Below are 22,840 nucleotides of genomic sequence, written 5' to 3'. Positions count from 1 at the left end.
GGGAGTGGGGGATCAAAATTCCTGTGAAATTCTAAAGACTTGAAACATCACCATGGATATGTACTGTATTTGATTAAAATATATGGTTTTTTTTACCTACTCTAAACTTTTTTGATTTACTTAGAATGGGGGACCATGTGAATTACTACAATCCAAATAATGAAAGTTACTAGAGAGCATAGAATAACAGAACCACAAAGTATTCAGTTGAAAAGTTTGAGACAACTTTCTGCTACCAAGACTGTATCACACAGGTGAATATGTTAATATGACATAATAAGTCATGGCTATCGTTAGCCAATTATCTGTGTCAGGCAAAGGATAACATGACTTCTATCTCCCATTCTGTGTGCAGAGATCAAGTGGTCTAGCATTAGACTCATACTTTACTAGCCACAAAACAGCATGCCCCAGCATTCAAATAACAATTCACTAACTTAGGAGATCCTTTAGTTTAGAATCTTGGATTACAAACTGTCAATATATGAAAATCAATGATGGAAAAAAAATGATTACGCTTACATTATAGTACCTTGAGGCAAACTCCAGCCTTCTGTTTTTGCATCGCAGCATCCTCTGCAAGTACATTACTCACTTGGTTAACATTGCAACATATGTTTCATCTTTTGCTACGTATGTCTCCACCCCTGCAAACATCTCTCCTCGGGCAACACAGAATAGAGTAGTTGCCAAATACAGTTCCTGTTCTTTGCATTTTACCACTATTTTCTGCCCCCCTTTCACTCATAAAGATAATCCCAAAGCAAGCATCAGAGCCACACATATATATTATTCAATGGAACAGGGAAACTTGTGATGTATCTATCTGTCATGGGTAAAAGAAGGGTGCCATGGAGGGAAGAATACTAAAGTTCATGATTTGCTCCTAAACCTACCCCAGGTATAAGCACAGAAGACAAAACTCCTCTGACTTTCTTTAGTGCCTAAACATATTTTCGTGGTTAAGAACCACCCACATGATAAAATGGAAACAGACTTCTTCTTCTTCTGCCAATAGTATAACAAGAGTATATATGTTGTCAAGAAATCATTGGTCAAGGATAGTATAAGGACTCCTGGCTTGGACAGGGGATTGGGCTATAAGAACTCCAAGGATCCTTCCAGCCCTATGATTCTATGATTCTATGTATGTGCAATATCACTTTATAATATTAGTCATGTGTGTATAGAAGGGTGTATGCATGTACTTAAATGCTCAAATATGTATGAATATGTATGTAAAAAAAGGAGACAGTAAAGTGTTTCTATCAAATCTATTTATCATGTGTATGAAGTATCCGCATTATATGATTGAATACCAAATGGCTTATATATACAAATACATCCCTTTGTTTGTGTTTGTGTAAACATTCCTTGTGGATTGTCTGTGTCTTCCTCAGTTTTGGGTCCTCTATGAAAGGCCTGAGAATTTGAGGGTTCTATCTGTTGATGGTTAATCCCATGCAGGGGCTTGTCTTGTCATGCCACTTCCTCTGCTTGATCATCTTCTCATGACTTCTGTTGCCTCAGACACAGTCTCAGCAGCTCATATTAGGGTGCTATCTTGCTGATATACCTGTAGATGCTCTGGGTTTCATTGAGGACATTGGTTTTGACACTCATCAAACCTTGCCTGCCCTTCTTACAGCTGCTGTACACTCTGCTGCTGACCTTGGGGTGTAAGACTCCATACATTATGAGGATCTTCTGGGTTTTCACATTGGCAGTCCCCATGTCCTTCTTTAGCTAGCTCACTATACCAGGAGGGTATCTGATGACTGGCAGGATGTACATGTTGATGGCATGGATTTTGTTCTTCTCATTAAACTGGTTCTTCAGGTCATATCTTATCCTTTGATATCATTTGGATGTTACTGTCTTCTTTTCATCATCACCATCACCATCATCATCATCATAAGTTGGAAGGGACCTTGGAGGTCATAAAGTCCAACCCCCTGCTCAGGCAGGGAACCCTGTACCATTTCAGACAAATGGCTGGCCAGTCTCTTCTTAAAAACTTCCAGTGTTGGAGCATTCACCACTTCTGGAGGCAGGTTGTTCCACTGGTTAGTTGTTCTAACTGTCAGGAAGTTTCTCCTTAGTTCTAGGTTGCTTCTCTCCTTGACTAGTTTGCATCCATTGCTTCTTGTCCTGCTTTCAGGTGCTTTGGAGAATAGCTTGGCTCCCTCTTCTTTGTGGCAGCCCCTAAGATATTGGAACACTGTTATCATGTCACCCCTCACCCTTCTCTTCATTAAACTACACATACCCAATTCCAGCAACCGTTCCCTATATGTTTTAGCCTCCAGTCCCCCAATCATCTTTGTTGCTCTTCTCTGTACTCTTTCTAGAGTCTCAACATCTTTTTTACATTGTGGTGACCAAAACTGGATGCAGTATTCCAGGTGTGGCCTTACCAAGGCATTGTAAAGTGGTATTAGTACTTCACGTGATCTTGATTCTATCCCTCTGTTAATGCAGCCTAGCACTGTGTTGGCTTTTTTGGCAGCTGCAGCACATTGCTGGCTCATATTTAAGTGATTGTCCACTAGGACTCTGAGATCTCTCTCACAGTTACTACTATTGAGCAAGGTACCACCTATACTATTCCATGTTGGATAGCAAGGTACTTATATTATATCTAACTACTTGCCCTCTCTTGACTACCATCTGGCCACAGTTTTCCAGTCTGAATGACATCCCAATATCTCACTGTAAATTTGTGTCAGACGGATAAGTGGGTAGATGTCTTGTTTACTTGTAGCATGTATTGTGATGTTATCCATGTAGAGAAGGTGGCCAATGTCATTTCCAGTCTTGAATTATAGCTATATCCAATCCTTGTGATTATCTGATTGAGAGGGTCCAAACCTATGCAGAACTGCGTCAGGGAAAGTGCATCACTTTGGTATATGCTGCACTTGATGGCCTTTTGTGAGCTGTCTTGAATTGACTTCTACAGTTATCTTCTACAGTCTCACTGAGTTCTTAAGGAAGATGCTTAGTCACTTCTTTATTTTGTACACCACCAGGCGTTCACAGATCCAGGTGTGTGGCATTGAGTAGTAGGATTTTCTGTAGTCAATTCATGTTGTGCTCAGATTGGTCTGTCAACATCTTGAGCCTTAGGTAACTCTATTTTTGGACGTCTGGTATTGTTCCCAATGCCCTTCTGAGCTGTGCTCATGTACTGGCACATGTGGTCCTGTAGCTTGGTGGCTATGTTGCCTGATAAAACTTTCCATGTTTTAGGGAGACAGGTTATTGGTGCTGTTGGATGGAGCTGTTCTCTTGTGATTAGCACTGTGTTTCCTTAGGTTAGTCAGTCTGGTGGGAGCCTGCTGCTAGCAACTGGTTCATCTGTGCTGCTAGGTGCAATGGTACTTAGACTTATATACTACTTCACAATGCTTTACAGCCCTCTCTAAGTATCTGCATATTGCCCCCCAAAATCTGGGTCTTCATATTACTGACCTTGAAAGGATGGAAGGCTGAGTTAACCTTGAGCCAGTGAGAATCAAATTGCTGGCAGTCAGCAGAATTAGCCTGCAATACTGTACTGCATTCTAACCACTGTGCCACCACAGCTCTTATGCACTGCTATTAGTTTTTTTTTTAATCCAATAGCTGTGGAACATGTCCAGGCCAGGTGCTGTCATATTTTTGACCTGCTGTTGGATGTCTGCTATGGTAGTGACTCGATCCTGTTCTGGGAGATGGATGTGGTCTGCTCTCAAGCCACTTTGCACTGGTGTGGTGTGCCTTCTCTTTTTCCCAATACTGCTCAATTTCTGCTGTTGGTGGCTCTGCTGTTAATGTGTTGTAGCACTGCAGTTGGTAGTGCACTTTGCATGGCATTTGGATGGCATTTATCGTCTTGTCATCTGCTTTTCTAGAATATCTCGTTAGCCTGGTAGCTCATGCTTTGACCTTTTGTTTAGCAGTCTTGAGGGCCTCAGATAGAGTCAGATTCTGGTGTTTTTTTTTCAATAGCCAAGTGTTATCCTTATTCTCTACACCCTTTACCAGCTGGCTAACCTCTCTCCAAGTTGCCTTGCTCTTAGCTTTTAATCTCATTTCCCAGGGGAAGCATATGTATACTGTTGTGCTTCTTGATCATGTAACCAAGTATCCACAAGATTAGTTTATGGTGGCAATAGGAATGGTCATGAGGCAATCATTTGACACTTACTAGCATTCTATCTGATGGTATTTGTCTATTGAGCCTTGGCAATCAATCCTGAAAGTGACTGTAGCTAGCTTTTATGCCTCATATCAGCTGCTATGCTTTGTAATGTAGGGGATAGCAGTGACGTTCCAGTATCAAATGCTGACTGCCCATCCATTTGTTCATCTGATCTTCTTGAATCTGTCTCAAGTTGTGAGAGCAGCTTCCTTTTCATCATGTTGAAGTTTTGGGTAACTAGCTATTTCTCAGGTAGTGTGAATATAGATCTTCTGTCCCATTCCATAATTTCCTAATACATTTCATTTATCCCCTCTCATTAGGTCTTCTGTTGTATTAGCATTCCATCAATTCCAAGTTGTCTTGTCTCATCCATATATGGTTTGTTCCAGTAGCCCACTTGTCATCTGATTGTCCTGGTTCCCCAACATCTGATATGGACCTTATAAATTCAGGTGACATGCTGGCATGACTCTTGTAATTTGCGTAATCTTGTATTGGAGGTAGGCAGGTAAAACATTGGGAGGTCTTTGTCCAAGGACCTCTACTAATAAGAGCCATTTTACCTTGGTCTCCTGCATCAAAAAACAATACCTTTGTGTGTGTGTGTGTGTGTGTGTGTGTGTGTGTGTGTGTGTGTGTGTTATTTCCAATATGTGCATCCATATATGTATATCTGGTAAGACCTAAATACAGAAGAAAAGCAATTTAGAATTGCTTTCCTGGAATCTGAAATGAATGAAAAGTTGGAAAGGCAAAGCAGCAAAGGAATTATCCAGAGAAGGTAATAACGGTTTGCTGTTCAGAGTGAATATGTTGTAAGCTTTGCCAACATTTCTCAGTCTGAACAAGATTTTTTAAAGACAGTTTAGGGTCAAATCTGCCTGACCAGAAAACAAGAGTGGCTTAAGGGCATAATATGGATCATACACCAGTAATTGTCCTCCGTACATACATGCACACAGTTCAAAGTTATAAATTTGTCGTAGGTTTACAGATCTGGAATCAGCTTCGTCAATAAAAAGATAATATTCTTGAAGATTCAGAGGAACTATTTATATCATCTAAATTACTACTAAGATAACAATTTTTCCAGCCAGCACATCTAAATTTAAAAGAATAAAATACTTGCTCACTCAGTTTTATTTATTTATTTATTTATTTATTTATTTATTTATTTATTAATTTAATTTGTATACCGCCCTTCTCCCTAGGGACTCAGGGCGGTGAACAGGGCAATACATAAAAACTAGATACAAAAATTAAAATTATTAAAACATGATTAAACAATGCCCATAAATTAATACAAATTTAAAATTAAAGTCATTTATAAAAATCCCACCCCGTCCCATCAGGCCAGGCCAGCTTGTTTAAAGAGATAAGTTTTAAGATTGCGCCGGAAGGAGCGGAGATCGGGCGCCATCCGGAGCTCAACCGGAAGATGGTTCCATAAATCCGGTGCACCCACAGAGAACGCTCTCCCCCTGGGGGCCACCAGTCGGCATTCTTTGACCGGTGGCACCCTGAGGAGGCCCTCTCTGTGGGAGCGTACTGGGCGGAGGGAAGTTGACGCCGGCTGCAGGTGCTCCCCAAGGTATTCTGGACCCATGCCATGAAGGGCTTTGTAGGTCATTACCAATCACTTCACCTCCACACACGGGCAGCTGTGGGTAGGGGCATCAAATTCAGGAAGGTAACAGAGCTTTGTGGTCCCAGTTTTACCCTTTCTTGGCCCTTGGCTAAGATCAAGTGTCCATATAGAAAAGGGTCAAACAGAAAAGGGTCAAACTCACATTGTGATGTTCCATCTGTCATCTTGATGATTTTGGCTCCCCACCTACACTTCCTCTGTAGGTACTTCTGTTTCCATGCTTGAAAAGGTTTCACCTGCTAAATTTCTTCTGGTGATATCGCTTTTACAGTTGCAGAACACCTGTTGATAAATGAAAGTTGGAGAAAGTTGTGATAAAATTGATGACATTTCCAAGTTCATTCATAGCCTAAATGTACTCTGATTGCCGCGATTCAAGATTTTTTTTGATATCTTGTATAAATGTCTATGTTATAGTGTCTCTTCTTTGTTTTACATGGATTTAGTGTCTAAGCATAAATCATTCATCCTAATGAATGGTTAGCAATAAGTACTCTTCTACCCTTCTTTTTAATGCATGTATTTGAACTGGCAGATCAATAAAGTTTTATTGGACAGCAGCTGTGTGCCAAATGAAGAATGAAGTTACAGTTGTTGGGTAAACAATATTTCATTTCAAGTATGTGTTTAATGTGTATGAAGAATACAATATCAGAATGTATTGTCATAAAGTTATCATTTAAATCAGTTGGTATTGGGCATTCATTTTCTCCCTTCCCATCTTGATCCTGACTGTCTTTTGCTTTTATTTGGACGCTCCATAAATTAGTTGCCATGGAAATTAACACCACTCAGATGATGGCTTTTTCCATGGAGATGAAGTCAGCAACTTGTTCTCACATCCCTGGGAATAGCAGGCCTGGGAAAGACAGTCATCTGCTTTGAGTCTTCAACCCAGACAGCAGTGATGTGAGCTGTATTAATGGATTAAAAGCACAATGTGTTTTACTATAGGCACAAAACCTTACAAGCACTGGAGAGGAGTATAATAAGGTTGCACAAATGAGCCAGAGTCTTGCAAAGATTCACACACATACATTAAGATTCCGCATTTGGAAGAGTGCAGCAATTTGTCAGGACTAGTGCTGGCAGAGCTTTCTGTATTAGCTCTGGTTTAAAAACTACTTTGTGGGGATCCTAGCATTGATCTCATTATACTTTCCCATTGCAGCAGTAAAATTTGCACCTAATGTATCCTAGGATCAGATCTAGCATAGGTTTAGAAGTCAAGCAATTTGAAAATATCTGCCTAGTATTCTAGGTCTATGTAGGTACTTCTACGGAAATGATGCACGGAACATCCAAAAGGTTCTTCACTCTGTTCTCAGTGCATGAATGCTTCATTTTTATGTTTCACTTCTGAAGGTTGAGTATTTTTCATAGCAAATGCCTGTAAAACAAGCGTGTTATTTCAGTACTCCAGGTATGCAGCTGAATGGCTTTCCAAAGATAACAAAGAGACATCATAACACAGGTGACATTTCCCTTGGCCTATAATAATTTATGCTTAATTACTATATACACTATGCAATTAACTGTGTATGGTACAGATTATTTGTGTAACAGGAAGCTTAAATTAATTTAATTATCTTCTTAATTAGCAGATCAAGCCGACACAGCTATGTTGAAGAGAAAATGCATTGTATTATAACAGCAGAAATATTGTTATATATTCTGTTATATGCCACTTCATCTAGAAGGGAGGACAACACAAACCACCAAGAAGACTAAAAAAATAAAATTAAAATATATTTGACAACCCTGAAACTAGAACCCAAAGGTTGCTAACCCAAGACTGCCAGACAATATTATTTTCCCTGACAAATAGAAAAAGTCAAGTTGTTTAGGACAATGCTTGGTGTGCCTCCAGCAACTTGCAACACATAACATGTAAAATGATTCCACAACAGCCCCAATTTACCAGCCCTACTGGCGCAATTAGGAAAAACCCTGCCATAGTTGAATCTATGCCTACTTTTCAGAATACCAGTTCCATACTGAAGGAAGTAAAACCTATGCAAGACAATATCCTTATGTACATACACTTGGGGGAGACTTGCAGAGAGCAGACTTTTGGGACAGAGGCCCAGAGTCTAGACAAGTTGCCAAAAGGGAGAAGCTATGAAACTCAGTACAAGAAATCATGGCCAGACTCCAGCATCAAGAGACTCTGTTGTCCCACTGAATAGGCTATGGAGGTTTAAGCTTCACTCACTTTTTTGCAGCTTTGGCAAGAACAAGTCATGTCAAGAAGAAAGCCAACAATGTTCCTGGAGTTTAAAACCACTCTTCAAATTCAACAATACAGGAAACGGCGTCCATTCAGTCATAGAAGTAAATAAGAAGTGCATACGTTCCCTTACTGTCCACTGCCCCCAACCTACACACCAAATCTGGGTGATAAATTCTGAAAGAACAACCATCGCAGAAGCGCCATAGCCAGGTAGAAGAAAAGCATATTCTGGATATATAAGTTGCAGTTCTGAATCCAGTATACAAGCCCTTGCTAACAGTCATGTTAAGGGTTCCTTCCCACCCAAACATAGCTTAATGAATAAGAAGTATGGCACCAGCTAATACCCTAGCTGCTATCTAGGCCAGCCAATCCTAGTGCTCTTCCTATAGTTATAGGCTAACATTAAAAATTGATCCATTTATTAAAATTAGCAATGCAACTCTATGAACCTATTGTTGCACCCATTAAAATAATGACAACAAAGAGCTTTGCCATACCTTAATAACCAACACATTTATAATATCCTAAACTTTTGTAGTTCTTAAGCCACTTCATCAGTATTGTTCTCAGGAAGAGAAATATAAAGGGGTTTTTTTATTTCCTGGAGTGAGATTCTCATTGGGACCCACAGTGAATCACATTGTTCCAGAAGCAGATTAGGCTAATTGGCAGATCTTAATTGGCCAAATACTGTTTCAACTGAATCTTTGGCCTGTTCCTCTATCTTGATGGCATTGTGAATTGCAAAATCCTGCCATGAAAGAATGTTTTCCAAGATTGATGTCTGGTATTAGTTGCAGATCATAAAATTATGAACGGTTGCTTCCAGGACATAATGTAGTAAATGTATGTGATTCATGATTACATGGAAGAAGGGAAGCACAAACCAGTATTAAGAAAAAAGGTAAAGGAATCCCTACCGATTTTACCCTGCTACTCATTGCCAACTATAGGGGACAGTGCTCATCTCCATTTCAAGGCCATTGGGCCAGCGCTGTGCAAAGACATTTCCACAATTATGTGGCCAGCATGGCATCACAGAGTGCTGTTACCTTTTCACCAAAGTTGTACCTATGCTTTTGTATGCTTTCAAATTGCTAGGTTAGTAGGAGCTGGGATGAGGACAGGAGCTCATCCCATTGCGTGGAGCTCGGGTGTCGAATCTGTCTTATCCTCTGAGCCACTGTGCCACCCTATAAACTAATATCTGTGGAGAAAAACACATAGTCTTCTTTGGCATCACTGCTACATTATAAACATAAAGGTAAAGAGGGCATCTTGCATTCCATAAACCTTGCTCAGTTGTAGCCTTTGAATACCAATTAACTGCATGCAAAATCACCAAACATTTTATTAGAAGTAAGCAATAGTGTTGATTTCTTTGTTTCTTTCCTATATTAGGAATTATTTTCATATAACTGAACATCATATAAACTTCAGCATGAATTCAATAAAAATGTATGGTGTTCAGGTGTTCTTTTTTTAGTTATGGCACTTTTCACTTATATTAAGCATTTAAAAGTTCAGTGAAAAATGATGCTGGCATCACTTAGATTTAAAAATAAAACAACAAATCCTTCTGTGGGCATTTAAATGAAAGCACCACTTAAACAATTCTAAGTTGACATAATCACATGTGTGCTGTGAGTTTGGGAACATGCACACTTATGCCTGCTAAGACACTGCCTCCACCTGTACCTGGTCTGTTAAAAGCTTTGTTAATGTCATCATGCAAATAATGCAATTATGTAATTTGCATCAATCACCTGATGTCTCATGCAGGTACATTAATCTGGGTCATTTGTGCGATAATGTCACGAGGTGCCTGTCATTTGCAGATCACGTTTTCACTCTTCTGCATGCTCAGGTCAGATAAATAATTTCCCCTTGTAAATTAAGCACGTTTCAAAGTTACTGACTGAGTTCCCTTTGGACATGTATGTGAGTTCTGTATATGCTGTTTTCTTTCATGTATGAGGAACAGCAATTGTTAGTCTGGGACTAACAGAAGTCAATGTTCTGTTGTCTGAGGAGATAGATTTGCTCTTCATGGTCTGAAATAAGTTGGGTGCCCATTCCATGAGTCCTCTTGCTTTTGTCTACCCAATTCATCTCCCCCATTGTATTAAACATGCCAAGAAAAAGAAGTTTGAAGAAGCCCTATTTCTGAATAGTTAAAGTAATGGAGCACAAGCCTTTCCATCTAATGACCCATTGGAAGTGACCCAGGGGTGGACACATCGTCCGGAAGCTGCGCCCACCCCATTGCCGGCAATGGCAAAACTGTCCTGATACGTTGCGTGACATCACATGATGTTGCAAGTTTGACATGTCTGAAGTAGACTAACAAACAGTTTATTAACTAATTATGGTGTAAGCTTCCATGGGTTATGAAATTTTACAATACACGCATGAAACTTTATCTCCACACATATTGTTTCTGGAAACACATTTCCGGCATAAAGATTGGAGAGTCCATGAATTGCAATTAATCAGGAGATGAGAGGAAGTGTTAGAAGGAGACAGCAGGCTGTTCCTAAGAATTAGGAAGAGGATAAAAGTAGAAGTAAACTGAGGTGGAAGGATTGATATCTGTATGTATCATTGAAACCATGTGTCTGTGTGAGAGAATGTGCAAGTCTATGACAGATAACTGGAGGGGAGAGATTAGGCTAAATTTTTGTCTACTATTGCAAACTATTAAAGTAAAGCACTTATTTACTAAAACTGTTTCTAAAGGACCACTATACACTTAGTATTAAGTCAGGGTATTTTGGCTCAATTTGGCTTTGATTTTATAAAATCAACCAAAGAGGCAACCAAACAGAACAGATACAGATCCCAACGGATAGTTAAGGCCACAGAAAGAACTTGCAAGCAGCCTGCCTTCCACTGAAAACCTGTATATTACATGGGTCAGAAGGGGGGCTGAGAAAATATCTGGAGACCCCTCACATCCTGGACTTGAACTGTTTCAATTCCTCCCCTCAGGATGACATTAAAGGGCATTGCAGACCAAAGCAACTAGACACAGGGAAAGTTTTTCCCCCCACAGGCCATCACTCTGCCGAACACCTAATTCTCACAGTGCCATCTAATGTCTATGCGCATTTACCCATGTAGTATGGCTGTAGCATTATTATTTATCCTTCTTATCTTTCTTACTCCTCCCTCTTATTGGGATGATGATGATGATGATTCTGCATGTGTACTGAGAGCTTCTGCACTGCAGACAAATTCCTTGTGTGCCTAACCACACATGGCAAACAAAGTAATCAATTCAATTCAATTCAATTCAAGTATTCAATAATGTCAGGATACTTTTTGTTGTAAAAGGAGATATTTCAAGATTTTATTGCAAAGTTTATTTGTAGTGATTTACAAAGTAAAATGTTTCCAAGTTGATAGCATAGAGGTTTTTTAAAACAACAACAACAACAAAGTAGCACTTGGTGTTCCTTCCATATCAGCAATGCAATTTTTACTTCAGAGATGGCTTCTAAAGACAGGTCTTCTTTCATCCAGAAATATTAATACCCCGGACAATAAGCTGACAGATGTTATGCTTTTTCATATTGACGAACAGCAACAATATCACCAAAGGTGAGAGTCTGCAAATTCAGTGAGTACAAACAAAGACAATTTACAACAAATATAGACTGCTGAGCATAACGTGCAGAAATATATGACTCATGTGGTCTTTGACAAGACACCAGGGCAAAAACTAGATGTTCTTGAAACATCTGAATCTGTCACATTTCTGCAATATCATAATAGAAGACAATTTGTCCAAACATAACAAGCAAATGACCCAGTGCTATTTCAGTTCTTCATGATTTTGCTGCATGAATTACCGTAATTTGAAATTTTCATATCGATGTAGAGAAATAGTGAAATTAAAAAAAAAATAACAGTGAACACAAATGAAAGATTTTAAAACAAGTTGGTCACATCTGCAGGGAGACCCTCCTTATGCAATTTGTGTTCATGCTTATTCCCTTATGTTCAATTTTCACCCTTGTATAACAAAGTTATATTTGCATAATATATTCTAGTCAACCAGTCAGAACTGTGCTTGCTTCTTTTATGTGTTAATGTGCTATTCATAAGTCACATGTCTTTCTTGTTTATTGTATTTATACTTGTTACAGATTTCCCTTACAAATATCATAGTCAGCTAGTCCATTAATAAATACATTACAAGATTATCAGGTATGTTACATTTTTTGAAATAATTGAATTCGCTCTAGATTGTAATAATGAAGAAAAAAGTACTTTCTAATGCAGGAATTTCTCTAAATCAATCATGTTTCCATTTTAAAAAATGCCGTTTCCAAACAAAACTGGGGAAAAAAACATGAAAGATGTCGTTTTTTAAGTCCATGGAAGCATTTCAAGACATCTTGTTGAAAAAAAAGGGTATTTTCTTTTTAATGTCATATTTCTGCAATATGAGACTCTGGGAGAAAATTCAGTTGCTTTAGTCACTGTCAACATTGAAGTGATATGATTGTATTAAAAATATCACTATATATTGGAAAGAATTTTCATATGACAAATATCACATGTTTTGTAATTAACAATAGAGCTACAGAAAGTAATGGGACTGGGTGTGTTTTCAGAAGCTATAATTGATCAGTACTTAGGTATGGAAAGGAGGACCCTGTGATAATATCTATGGCATAGTAAACCTTCAGGAGCATTTTTAACTTTAAAAAGTTTTACTTACCATGACCATTTTACCATCTTTAATTTCTCTAACAAAATTTGTTTCCTTGCCATCCCATTTTTGTACATGAACCAATTTATCACCATCCATGCTCACAACTGACTGTGGAAATAGATGGAGAGTGTCACAAAAATTGCCCAAACAATTCATTCATCTTTAACAGTTAAACTTGAAAATCTTCTTCTGTTTTTGAACGATGATGCACCACTAGGGGCATATGCTGTAGTGGTCTGAAAATTCTCAGTAATTTCTGTTGCTGCTTGATCAAAGCCTTGCAACTCAGATTAAAAGAGGTGGGATTAAACCACACAATCACAGTGCCATCTGAACTTTTTAGATCAGCCAGCAAGTGCCCTTTGGACCACTGGTTTCAAAGAAATGAATTTGTTACTAAGATATTTTTTTAGTAGATCACTTATAAAAATGAACATGAAAAGTAAACAAATTCTTCTCCTGTGGGCAGTTGTATGCCTGTTTGTATTAAAGGTGTATTTAGCATGCATTTCAGTGAATATTTTATTTATTTATTTATTTATTTTAATTCCATTTATATCCCGCCCTTCTCCGAAGACTCAGGGCGGCTTACAAGCTTAGCAGTAGCCTTCATTCTATGTATATGCCTGCTTATTAGGGCTTTCGCCCCCCCCCCCAAGCGGCATTATTACAAAGTCAGCTTAATTGCCCCCAACAATCTGGGTCCTCATTTTACCTACCTCGGAAGGATGGAAGGCTGAGTCAACCTTGAGCCTGGTGGGATGCGAACCAGCACTAATTGCAGGCAGCTGGTGTTACTTAAGGAGGCATTAGCCCACTGCTCCACCAAGACTTCAGCTTTAAAACATTTTCAGTTTGAGACATAGGATTAAGTAGTTATGCCTTGAATAGGAACCAAAACAGAACTTCTAGTGAGATTTAGAAGCCAGTCTGGAACAGAACCTAGCAAATTTTGAACCTTTCAGGAAGCCAAATAAAATAAAATAAAATAAAATAAAATAAAATAAAATAAAATAAAATAAAATAAAATAAAATAAATAAAATAAAATAATAAAATAAAATAAAATAAAATAAAATAAAATAAAATAAAATAAAATAAAATAAATAAAATAAAATAAAATAAAATAAATAAAATAAAATAAAATAAAATAAAATAAAATAAAATAAAATAAAATAATAAAATAAAATAAAATAATAAAATAATAAAATAAAATAAAATAAAATAAAATAATAAAATAATAAAATAAAATAAAATAAATAAAATAATAAAATAAAATAAAATAAAATAAAATAAAATAAAATAAAATAATGCGTAATAGCAACAAGTATAAGATTCAGAGACAAAGGGTGTTTTCTGTCATGCCTTTGGAAGTCTCCTGATAAGCAGAGCAGGTGGTTGGCCACTGTTAAAGCCTCAGCAAAAAATAATACAAACATATAATCATTAAAGTATCTTCAATTATATTTTATTGATCTTTCATAGTTTGAAAATGTATGCTTAGCACCATAACTTAAATTGAAAAGCAAGCTGATGAATCTTTTTATCTTTCTCTTACCCAGTGTAGGTTACAATGAAATTAAGTGGTAATGTTTCTTTAAGAACTTCTTAGTGTTTGTTTTAAAGATATCTTTCTGCATTCAAAATCTCTTTGCTGCCAACTCTGAAAAATAAATTAAGCCTGTTTTTTTCTTACTTACTTTGCAATTCCTGTCATCTGCAGTAACTTCATCAAATTCTTCTCCCAGATTGAAATTTATTTCTGTGTTCTTGAAAGTACTCTGTGTTCGAATGACCATTTTGCCACCTTCCTGGCTGATGATCACAGTTGGTTTGGTAACATTCCCCACTTGACGAGTAGCAAAGCCAACTCCTTTAATATATAAAATAAATTAAAAAACAGAAACATCCATTTTATGTTATTCTTAAATAAGAAAGAAGCAGTCTGTCTGATGTGGAAGGCACCAAACCAAAACAGCACTTGTTGCTGTTAAATCAAGAACAATTCTTTGTAACAAAGGTAGTAATGATCTAGTTACAATTCTAAGCAGAGGTGAATAGAAGACTCCAAGGTACTCAGCCAAATGAATTTCTGAATGTTCAAATAAAATGACAATACATGAATTTTATTTTTGACATAGCTCTTCTGTTTCAATGAACCTGCACTTTTCTTTGTTGAAAAAAACCCCTTTTCTTTTCAATATTATTTGACTTCACCAAATTAGTATGAGACTATAGAGTGATGCAAATTATTACTTTAAGTTCTTGGCAGAAAATTTCTGTTTATTCAGATTGTTTTGATTTACACAACCTATATTTGTACATGGATTTGTTGTGCTGAATACCATTTATTTCCCATATATTCTAGAGATGTACAAAACATATCATACATAGACTTGGGCAAAATACTTTTTCAGTTCTCCCTCTTCCCACCCACCCCACCCCCAATCTATTTTCTACAAACAGACAAGTAACCAACCCCATGCAATCCATTTTTCTTACATTGAAAGAGAAATTAGCTTTCCAACTTGGTTACACTCACATATTTAAAATCTAACAAATCTATCGATTCATTGAATTTAATGGAATATTACAATAAATCTTTGAAATAAATATGCTTATACTGTAATCATGTATTTGACTAACATACATTTTTACAATATATCTCCTCCCATTTTAGTTTTGCTACCAGAATCAATTTCAGTCCAAACCTTAGTCTGGTTTAACTAAAATGAAGATTAGCTCATGCTAATCTAAATAATAGTACACAGTTCACTGAACCATACACACACACACACACACACACACACACACACACACACACGTGGTTCACATGCTTAAAAATCATTATGGTTTCAGTTCCAAGTACCGTTTAGCATGATTTTACTCCAGTGAGTTCATTCTTTGCAAAATCCAAACTCTGTAATCTTTACACCACCCTGAAAGAAATATAAGTAAAAAAAAATCCATTGATGATTTTATATGCTGCTGCTTCTACGTACCTAATGCTTTCATGTACTCATCAAAGTTTTGGCTGTCAATCAGCTTCCAAGTAGCACAAAATGCCTCAGCCATCTTAACTGTGGGATGAGTGAGAGAAAGGGACAAAAGCTGCTATGACAGCAACTGCTACTCTCCCTAAAACTAGGTTTAAATCCTACGGTTACTCCTGCTCAGTTTCCACACTGAGGGGAACATCCAATGAAACTGAAAGCAATTTAAACTGTTGCCTCCTCCTGGATTTTCCCATTACTCCTTTCAGGTGGGAGGGGTGGGGAGTGAGAGCTGGTGGGAAGGTTGATATTCAGCTGATGATTGGATCAGGCCACTGGGTCAACAGAGCTGGTTGGACTAGCCATCCTATTCAGCCTGGGAAACGTGAGGGAGAGAGAAGAAAAGGTTTTTCTGCAAACAAGAGGAATGCCAAATGATGTGAGGATCTTTTAAGTCCTGTTTGAAAACTTGGCAAGGGATATTGCAGCCTGGGAATGGGAGTTGCACAATAAGATAATCAGATGCATTTCCGCTGACACTCTATGCGGGTGACAATTTTAAAAGAATGCTGGATGTTGTTGGAAAGAAAAGCAAAAGTTATTGGATTTTAGACTGGACCCTTTAATGCTAGAATAAAAGCATAAATGAATTTGTATTACAAAACTATAACTAGTGCAGTCATAGTTTCTTGCTTATCCCCTTGTTATATTTAGTATTTTTTTGGTTATCCTGTTACAGTCAATCAATATTTTTCTTTTCTTTTTTTGAATATTCAATATTTTTGTTGAAATATTTTTTTTTGAAAGAGTGGAAGTAAAATATAACTTAATTTGAGTTTTTTTTATTTCCTATGACTGGAGTTTATTTTTTAAAAAAGTATTCAGAAATCTTCCTCCCTGTCCATCTTCTTCCTTGAGGGAAATCAATCAAGTGTAATCACTAAAACTTGTTTATAGGATCATTTACAAAGACATAATTTTGTCAAGGACAAGGAAGGTTGTCCTTCAATGCAGTATGTCAGCTGAACAATGTTACGACAAAGGACTTGACAACATGCAAACCGTATGTTTCTTCTTTGAAGCATACTGAAAATGTGTGATGGCTTAACAAAGAGCTTTTCCCCAAACTCATTTGTAGATACTGAAATGAAAGTGTCTTGTACTATTACAGCTAGTAAACTCTTCAGCCAAAGGAACCCAAGACAAGTAGTGATATGTTTTTACTTAACAAACTGTCATGTAATGAATTAAATACAGCAGTGAAATAACTTTTTTTTTGAAACCCCTGCTTAACATAGAAAGAAAGGAAACAGAGGCATAAAAGAAAAGGAAGACTCAACACAGGGATCCTAACCTGTTATCCTAAAACAGGAGTCTCCAACCTTGGCAGCTTTAAGACTTGTGGACTTCAACTCCCAGAATTGCTGGCTAAGGGAATTCTAGAAATTGAAGTCCAAGGTTGGACACCCCTGTCTTAAAATGTCTGTAAAATAATGCATTAGCAATAGCAATAGCAATGGCACTTACAGTATACTTATATACCACTTCACAGTGCTTTACAGCCCTCTCTGAGTGGTTAACAGAGTCAGCACATTGCTCCCAAAAATCTGGGTCTTCATTTTACCAATCTTGGAAGGATGGAAGGCTGAGTCAACCTTGAGCCCCAGTCAGGATCAAACTATTGTTGCTGTTAGTTGCGAAGTCATGTCCGATCCATTGCGACCCCATGGACAATGTTTCTCCAGGCCTTCCTGTCCTCTGTCATCTTCTGGAGTCCATTTAAGCTCACGCCTACTGCTTCAATGACTGCATCCAGCCACCTCATTCTCTGTCGTCCCCTTCTTCTCTTGCCCTCAATCTTTCCCAGCATTAGGCTCTTCTCCAGTGAGTCCTTCCTTCTTGTTAGATAGCCAGAGTATTTGAGTTTCAACTTCAGGATCTGGCCTTCTAAAGAGCAGTCAGGGTTGATCTCCTCTAGGACTGACCGGTTTGATCGCCTTGCAGTCCAAGGGACTCGCAGGAGTCTTCTCCAGCACCATAGTTCAAAGGCTTCAATTCTTTGGCACTCAGCCTTTCTTATGGTCCAACTTTCACAGCCATACATTGCAACTGGGAACACCATAGCCTCGACTATACACACTTTTGTTGGCAGGGTGATGTCTCTGCTTTTTAGTGTGCTGTCTAGATTTGCCTTGGCTTTCCTCCCCAGGAGCAAGCGTCTTTTAATTTCTTGGCTGCAGTCCCCATCTGTGGTGATCTTGGAGCCCAAACTATACTGCAGTCTAACCCCTGTGCCACCACAGCTCCTAAATATGGATTAAATATTAAATAAATACTATCCATTAAATAGGGATGGTAAGAAAAGCAAAGTAGATGTCATAAGGCAAAAGACAATTATAGTATAATAGGCATTATACAACATGATGGGATGAATGCCGCCAGCAGAGACTGTGTTTGATGGATACACCTTGTTTTAAAGGGATAGGCAACCCCAGTGAGGAAATGGTGTAACAATGCATCAGACAGGAAGGTGGTGGAGAGAGTGGTGAGGATAGCAGAAAAAGTTATTGGCAGTTCCCTCCCTTTCATCCAGGACATAGCACATAAGCATTGCTTGAGCAGGGTCTGCAGGATTGTCTGGGACACCCATGGCCTAAGCAGAGGTGGGGAATGATGGCCCCTTTATGACTCGTGGACTTCAACTCCCAGAATTCTTGGGCCAGTATGGCTGGTTTAGGAATTCTGGGAGCTGAACTCCACAAGTCATAAAAGGGCCATTGTTCCCCAACCCTGGCCTAAAGTGATCACTTAGGCCAGAGGTGTCAAACTCACAAGTCACATGATGTGTCGTGACATATTGTGACTTTTTGCCATTGCCAGCAATGGGGTGGGCGTGGTTTTGCTATGACGCATCAGGCCCATGGGCTGGCAGTTTGACACCCCTGACTTAGGCAATCTCTCTATCCTGTGTGTGGAGACTGAAGTTTAGGTACAGAACAGTGCCTACTAATAGCAAATACATTGCTGAAAGAGAAAGAAAGTTTGCAAAGGTTGTAAATGCAGACACTGGTTATTATTTCAAATTCTTTTTTCAGTGCTGTTATAACTTTGAACCATTGCTGCATGAGGCAATTAATAAATAAAGTCTACCTGTGTTTCATTCTGCTCTACTCACAGTCACTCATGCCTTGATTACCTCCACAATGGATTCCAGTAAAATGCTCTAAATGGGGCTGCTCTTGAACAGTATCCAGATGTTTCAGCAGGTGCAAAATATGGTGGCATGCAGTTATGTGTGTCCCTAGATGGACATATATTACACCTTTGCTCCATGAGCTTCACTGGTTGCCATTTTGCTTCTGGTTCTAATTGAAAGTTTTTTTTTAATCTTTAAAGTCCCACATGGCATGGGGCTGGGTTACCTGAGGGACCACCCCATCAGAGCTGGCAGGAAAAGTATGGTACATGTGTGTCCTGTCTGTGAAAGAGTTCCATCTGTCAGGACCTAGGAGGTGAACCTTTGCATCATAGCTACCACCCTGTGGGACACCATCCCTCCTGAGGTGAGATTAGCCCCAATCCTTACAGCTTTCCTTAAAGCTCTCAAAACATGTTTTGTTTTGTTTTTAGCAAGCCTGTGGATACCCTGAGTTTGCATGCTGGTTAAACCATATGTAAACCTCTTCCCTTTCATAGTCTTGTTTTAACCATGCTTATTCTTTTTATGGTGTTGCAAAATACTTTAATATCTGGTTTCACTTCACACACAAAGTCACTGGGTGAAATGGGTGGCCATATAAATTTGATTTAAAAAATTCATTCATTCATTCAGTCAGTCAGTCAGTCATTCTGGTTGTGGCTTTACAGAATTGTGCAGTAAATCTATATGGAGAGCAGCACAGAACAGCCGCATTCTAGATCAGGCCAATGTCATTTATATTGACATGATTTCATCTTGGTTCTGAGGGGAAAGCATGCAAGTGACTGCATGGATGAGCAGCCTGGGAAAGTCAAAATGCCTAATAATTCCAGTTTCACTTGGATATTTGTGAAAATACCTTTAGGAAACCTATTTATACTCTTCCTGAGTAACTGTGATATGTCTATCCTTGCGCTCATCCACACAGCCCTCTTTTTTTTTCTATAATCAGTGAGCCAGGGAAAAATTATGTTAACATAAATCATGCTTCTGTCTTATAACCGAAGAAAGTTTTCAGAGCAAGTGAATTGTTCAGTGACTGAATCAGATATCTCCACAGCAGAACTGCTAGGCCGGTTAGAGTTTCTGTCTCTCTTGGTCATCATCTAGTTGTTGTCGTGTTTTGGGCTGACCAGGAGCAAATCCTAGATAAATGTTAAAGTTCCAAGAGGGGATTTTGTACAGAGTACGGAAGATGACATTCATGGAGATATACATATGCCATTGCCAAGGCATTGAGTGGTAAAAATTATTTCAAGTCCACAAGGAACTGATAAAATTCAGAAGGAACTCAAACCAATACTTCACTGAACTTTAAAGAGGAGGAGGTACAACATTATCAGACTTGCAAAATTCTGTTACTATAGCCAATCTCAATTAAAAAAAAATACTTTTAGCCTCCCTGTGAGGTTAATTTTTTAAAGATTGCCAGCGGGTAACACCCAGGGGGAGGGCCTTCTCTGTGGGTGCGCCTGCCCTCTGGAACCAGCTGCCCACGGAGCTTAGGACTGCCCCTGACCTTTGTTCATTTCGCCGGGACCTGAAAACCTGGCTCTTCGAGCTTTCCGGCCCAGGCTGAGAGTTTTTAATTGGGGTTTTTTATACTTTTTCAGGGATTAAATTTAATTCTTTTTAATTGTTTTTAAATTTTGTATCAATGTTTTAAGCACCCTGTAAACCGCCCTGAGTCCTTCATGAAAGGGCGGTATATAAATTCAATAAAATAAATAAATAAATAAAATAAAATAAATTTCTTGGTCTGGTCTATTGAATGGGGCTGACAGTTTTGTTTTCTAAGGCAGTGCCCCTTTGTGGCTCAGCGTTATTTTTTAAAATGCATCAAATTACATAGCTGTGAAAACCAAAGTTCTGGTTTCTTTTGCAGCCCAATAGGTACTGATGGGATAATATTTGATGGGGGAGGGGTTGGAGAATATGATCCCAAAGCTGACCTGCTAGGCCAGTGCCAGTTAGGGGAGTTTGCTGACTTCAAGTTGTCTCAGCAGTGGGTTGGCAATGAGGAAGAAGCTGTGCATTATGTACTCGTTCTCTACAAACAATTTTCCCCACAAAGCAGAATATGTGGATGAGCTCATTATCAAAAGGAGTATCCTCGACTTACAACAGTTCATTTAGTGACTAAAGTTACAACAGCATGAAAAAAGTGACTGTTTTTCACACTTAACAACCATTGCAGCATCCCCATGGTCACATGATCAAAATTCAGGCACTTGGTAACTGACTCATATTTATGACCGTTGCAGTGTCTTGGGGTCATGTGATCCCCTTTTGCAACCTTCTGACAAGCAAAGTCAATGGGGAAGCCAGATTCACTTAACCACTGTGTTACTAACTTAACAACTGCAGTGATTCACAATGTTTCACTTAGCAACAGAAATTTCGGGCTCACTTGTGATCGTAAGTTGAGGACTACCTGTATGTATGTCTATTTAGCCTGTTTCCTCTTGTAAAGAAATGTGTCCAAGTACAGGAATATTTCAGAAAATATTAACACGGGCTTTATCCAGGAAAGATGAAACGAATAAAACTGACAAGAAAAAGAATTTTATTTTTTCAATCAGAGATACAAGGAGAAATCCTCTGTAGAGAACAGCTGAATCTGTCCTTGAAAGCACAATAAAGGCATGCTAGTGGTGGCTGAGTAGAAAGGAATACTATATGTAAGTGTTGCATGTATATATTTTACCAAGTACTCTGTTTTTAATAAAAAGGCTTCTCTACTCGGTGTTTTGACCTTCCTCAAATGCCTGTCTCCCTCCTGCCCCTTCTCTGTGTTAATATTTTTATTTATTTATTTATTTTTATTTTTATTCCATTTATATCCCACCCTTCTCCGAAGACTCAGGGCGGCTTACAAGCTTAGCAGTAGCTAATATGTACTCTGGCATTACAATGTTATCTTAGGGAGCACCCTTTAACCTATATGCATACTTATACATACTCATACTTATAAATTTAATAAGGTGGTTACAAGGTTTTAACTATGGAAGAAGTAAACATATAATTTATATATGTTTACTTATAAAGGGGAATATGGGTTTGAAACGAGGGGTCCTTGGTGCTCTCTGAGCTTGGTTGCTTTCTTGCAAATGTTTCGTTACCCAAACTAGCAACACTAATGATGTTACTTAGTTTGGGCAATGAAATGTCTGCAAGAAAACAAGCAAGTTCAGAGAGCACCAAGGACCCCTCGTTTCAAACCCATATTCCCCTTTATAAGTAAACATATATAAAAATAATTAAGTGATGTTGAACTCTGTGGTCATCTCATATCACCTTATGTTTTATGTAATTATTTACTATAAGTATTACACAATACAATATAACTTTAAGTCTATAAATATTTCTATTCAGAAGCAATTTCAGCTTCAATTTTTTGCTTCTTCAGCTGCTCACCGATCCCTGCCAACCAAGTTATTTCCTTCTCTTCTTGAGAGTTGACCAAGGCTACATTATTGGCTTCTAGAGCATAGCAGAATTATATCGGGGGGGGGGGGTTTCAGAAAGCTAGAGGACCTTTTTGGTAGAAAAGAGAAATCATGGCAGCCCAAAGAAAAAGTGCAAGGATAAAAAAAAATTGAAAGACTAGAATACAATGAGAAATCTTTTCAATCTAGTATACAACTTTATCAAACTAATTTGATGAAACTAAGGTACTTGTTTGGCTGAATAGCTACAAATATAAGCTATCCTTCTACATGCAGAAGTTTTTTAAAAAAATCTGGCTTTAAGTTTATAGATAAATATGCTTCTATTCATCAGTTCATACATTTATATAGTGGGGTAATGCATTTCTTAGAAACAAAAAGTATACATCGAAGAGAACATCTTTT

General features: G+C 38.2%; 2 protein-coding genes across 2 annotated transcripts in view; both read right to left on the bottom strand.

The window, feature by feature from the left end:
* The window catches only part of PKIB (cAMP-dependent protein kinase inhibitor beta), an 81,136-nt gene that overhangs the window by 14,429 nt on the left and 43,867 nt on the right, over positions 1 to 22,840 (bottom strand). The window lies entirely within an intron of this gene.
* On the bottom strand, positions 11,406 to 16,026 carry FABP7 (fatty acid binding protein 7). The gene is made up of 4 exons (XM_081326570.1): positions 15,797 to 16,026; positions 14,495 to 14,667; positions 12,803 to 12,904; positions 11,406 to 11,684 (listed from the first exon to the last, which is right to left on the bottom strand). The coding sequence occupies exons 1-4, from the start codon at positions 15,867 to 15,869 to the stop codon at positions 11,634 to 11,636; spliced, it is 399 nt and encodes a 132-aa protein (XP_081182696.1). The 5' UTR covers positions 15,870 to 16,026; the 3' UTR covers positions 11,406 to 11,633.

Source organism: Vipera berus (genome assembly GCF_964194415.1).
Source record: "Vipera berus genome assembly, chromosome: 1".
Lineage (NCBI taxonomy): Eukaryota > Metazoa > Chordata > Lepidosauria > Squamata > Viperidae > Vipera > Vipera berus.
The sequence above is the reverse complement of the archived record's forward strand: the minus strand, read 5'-3'. Positions and strand labels throughout refer to the sequence as shown.

Excerpts from the sequence above, each read along its gene's own strand:
- FABP7 (XM_081326570.1), bottom strand. The coding sequence starts at position 15,869 with ATGGCTGAGGCATTTTGTGCTACTTGGAAGCTGATTGACAGCCAAAAC. Across the intron at positions 14,668-15,796 it reads TGAGTACATGAAAGCATTAG|GAGTTGGCTTTGCTACTCGT; the intron begins GTACGTAGAAGC and ends TATATATTAAAG. Across the intron at positions 11,685-12,802 it reads AAGATGGTAAAATGGTCATG|ACTCTCACCTTTGGTGATAT; the intron begins GTAAGTAAAACT and ends CTGAATTTGCAG.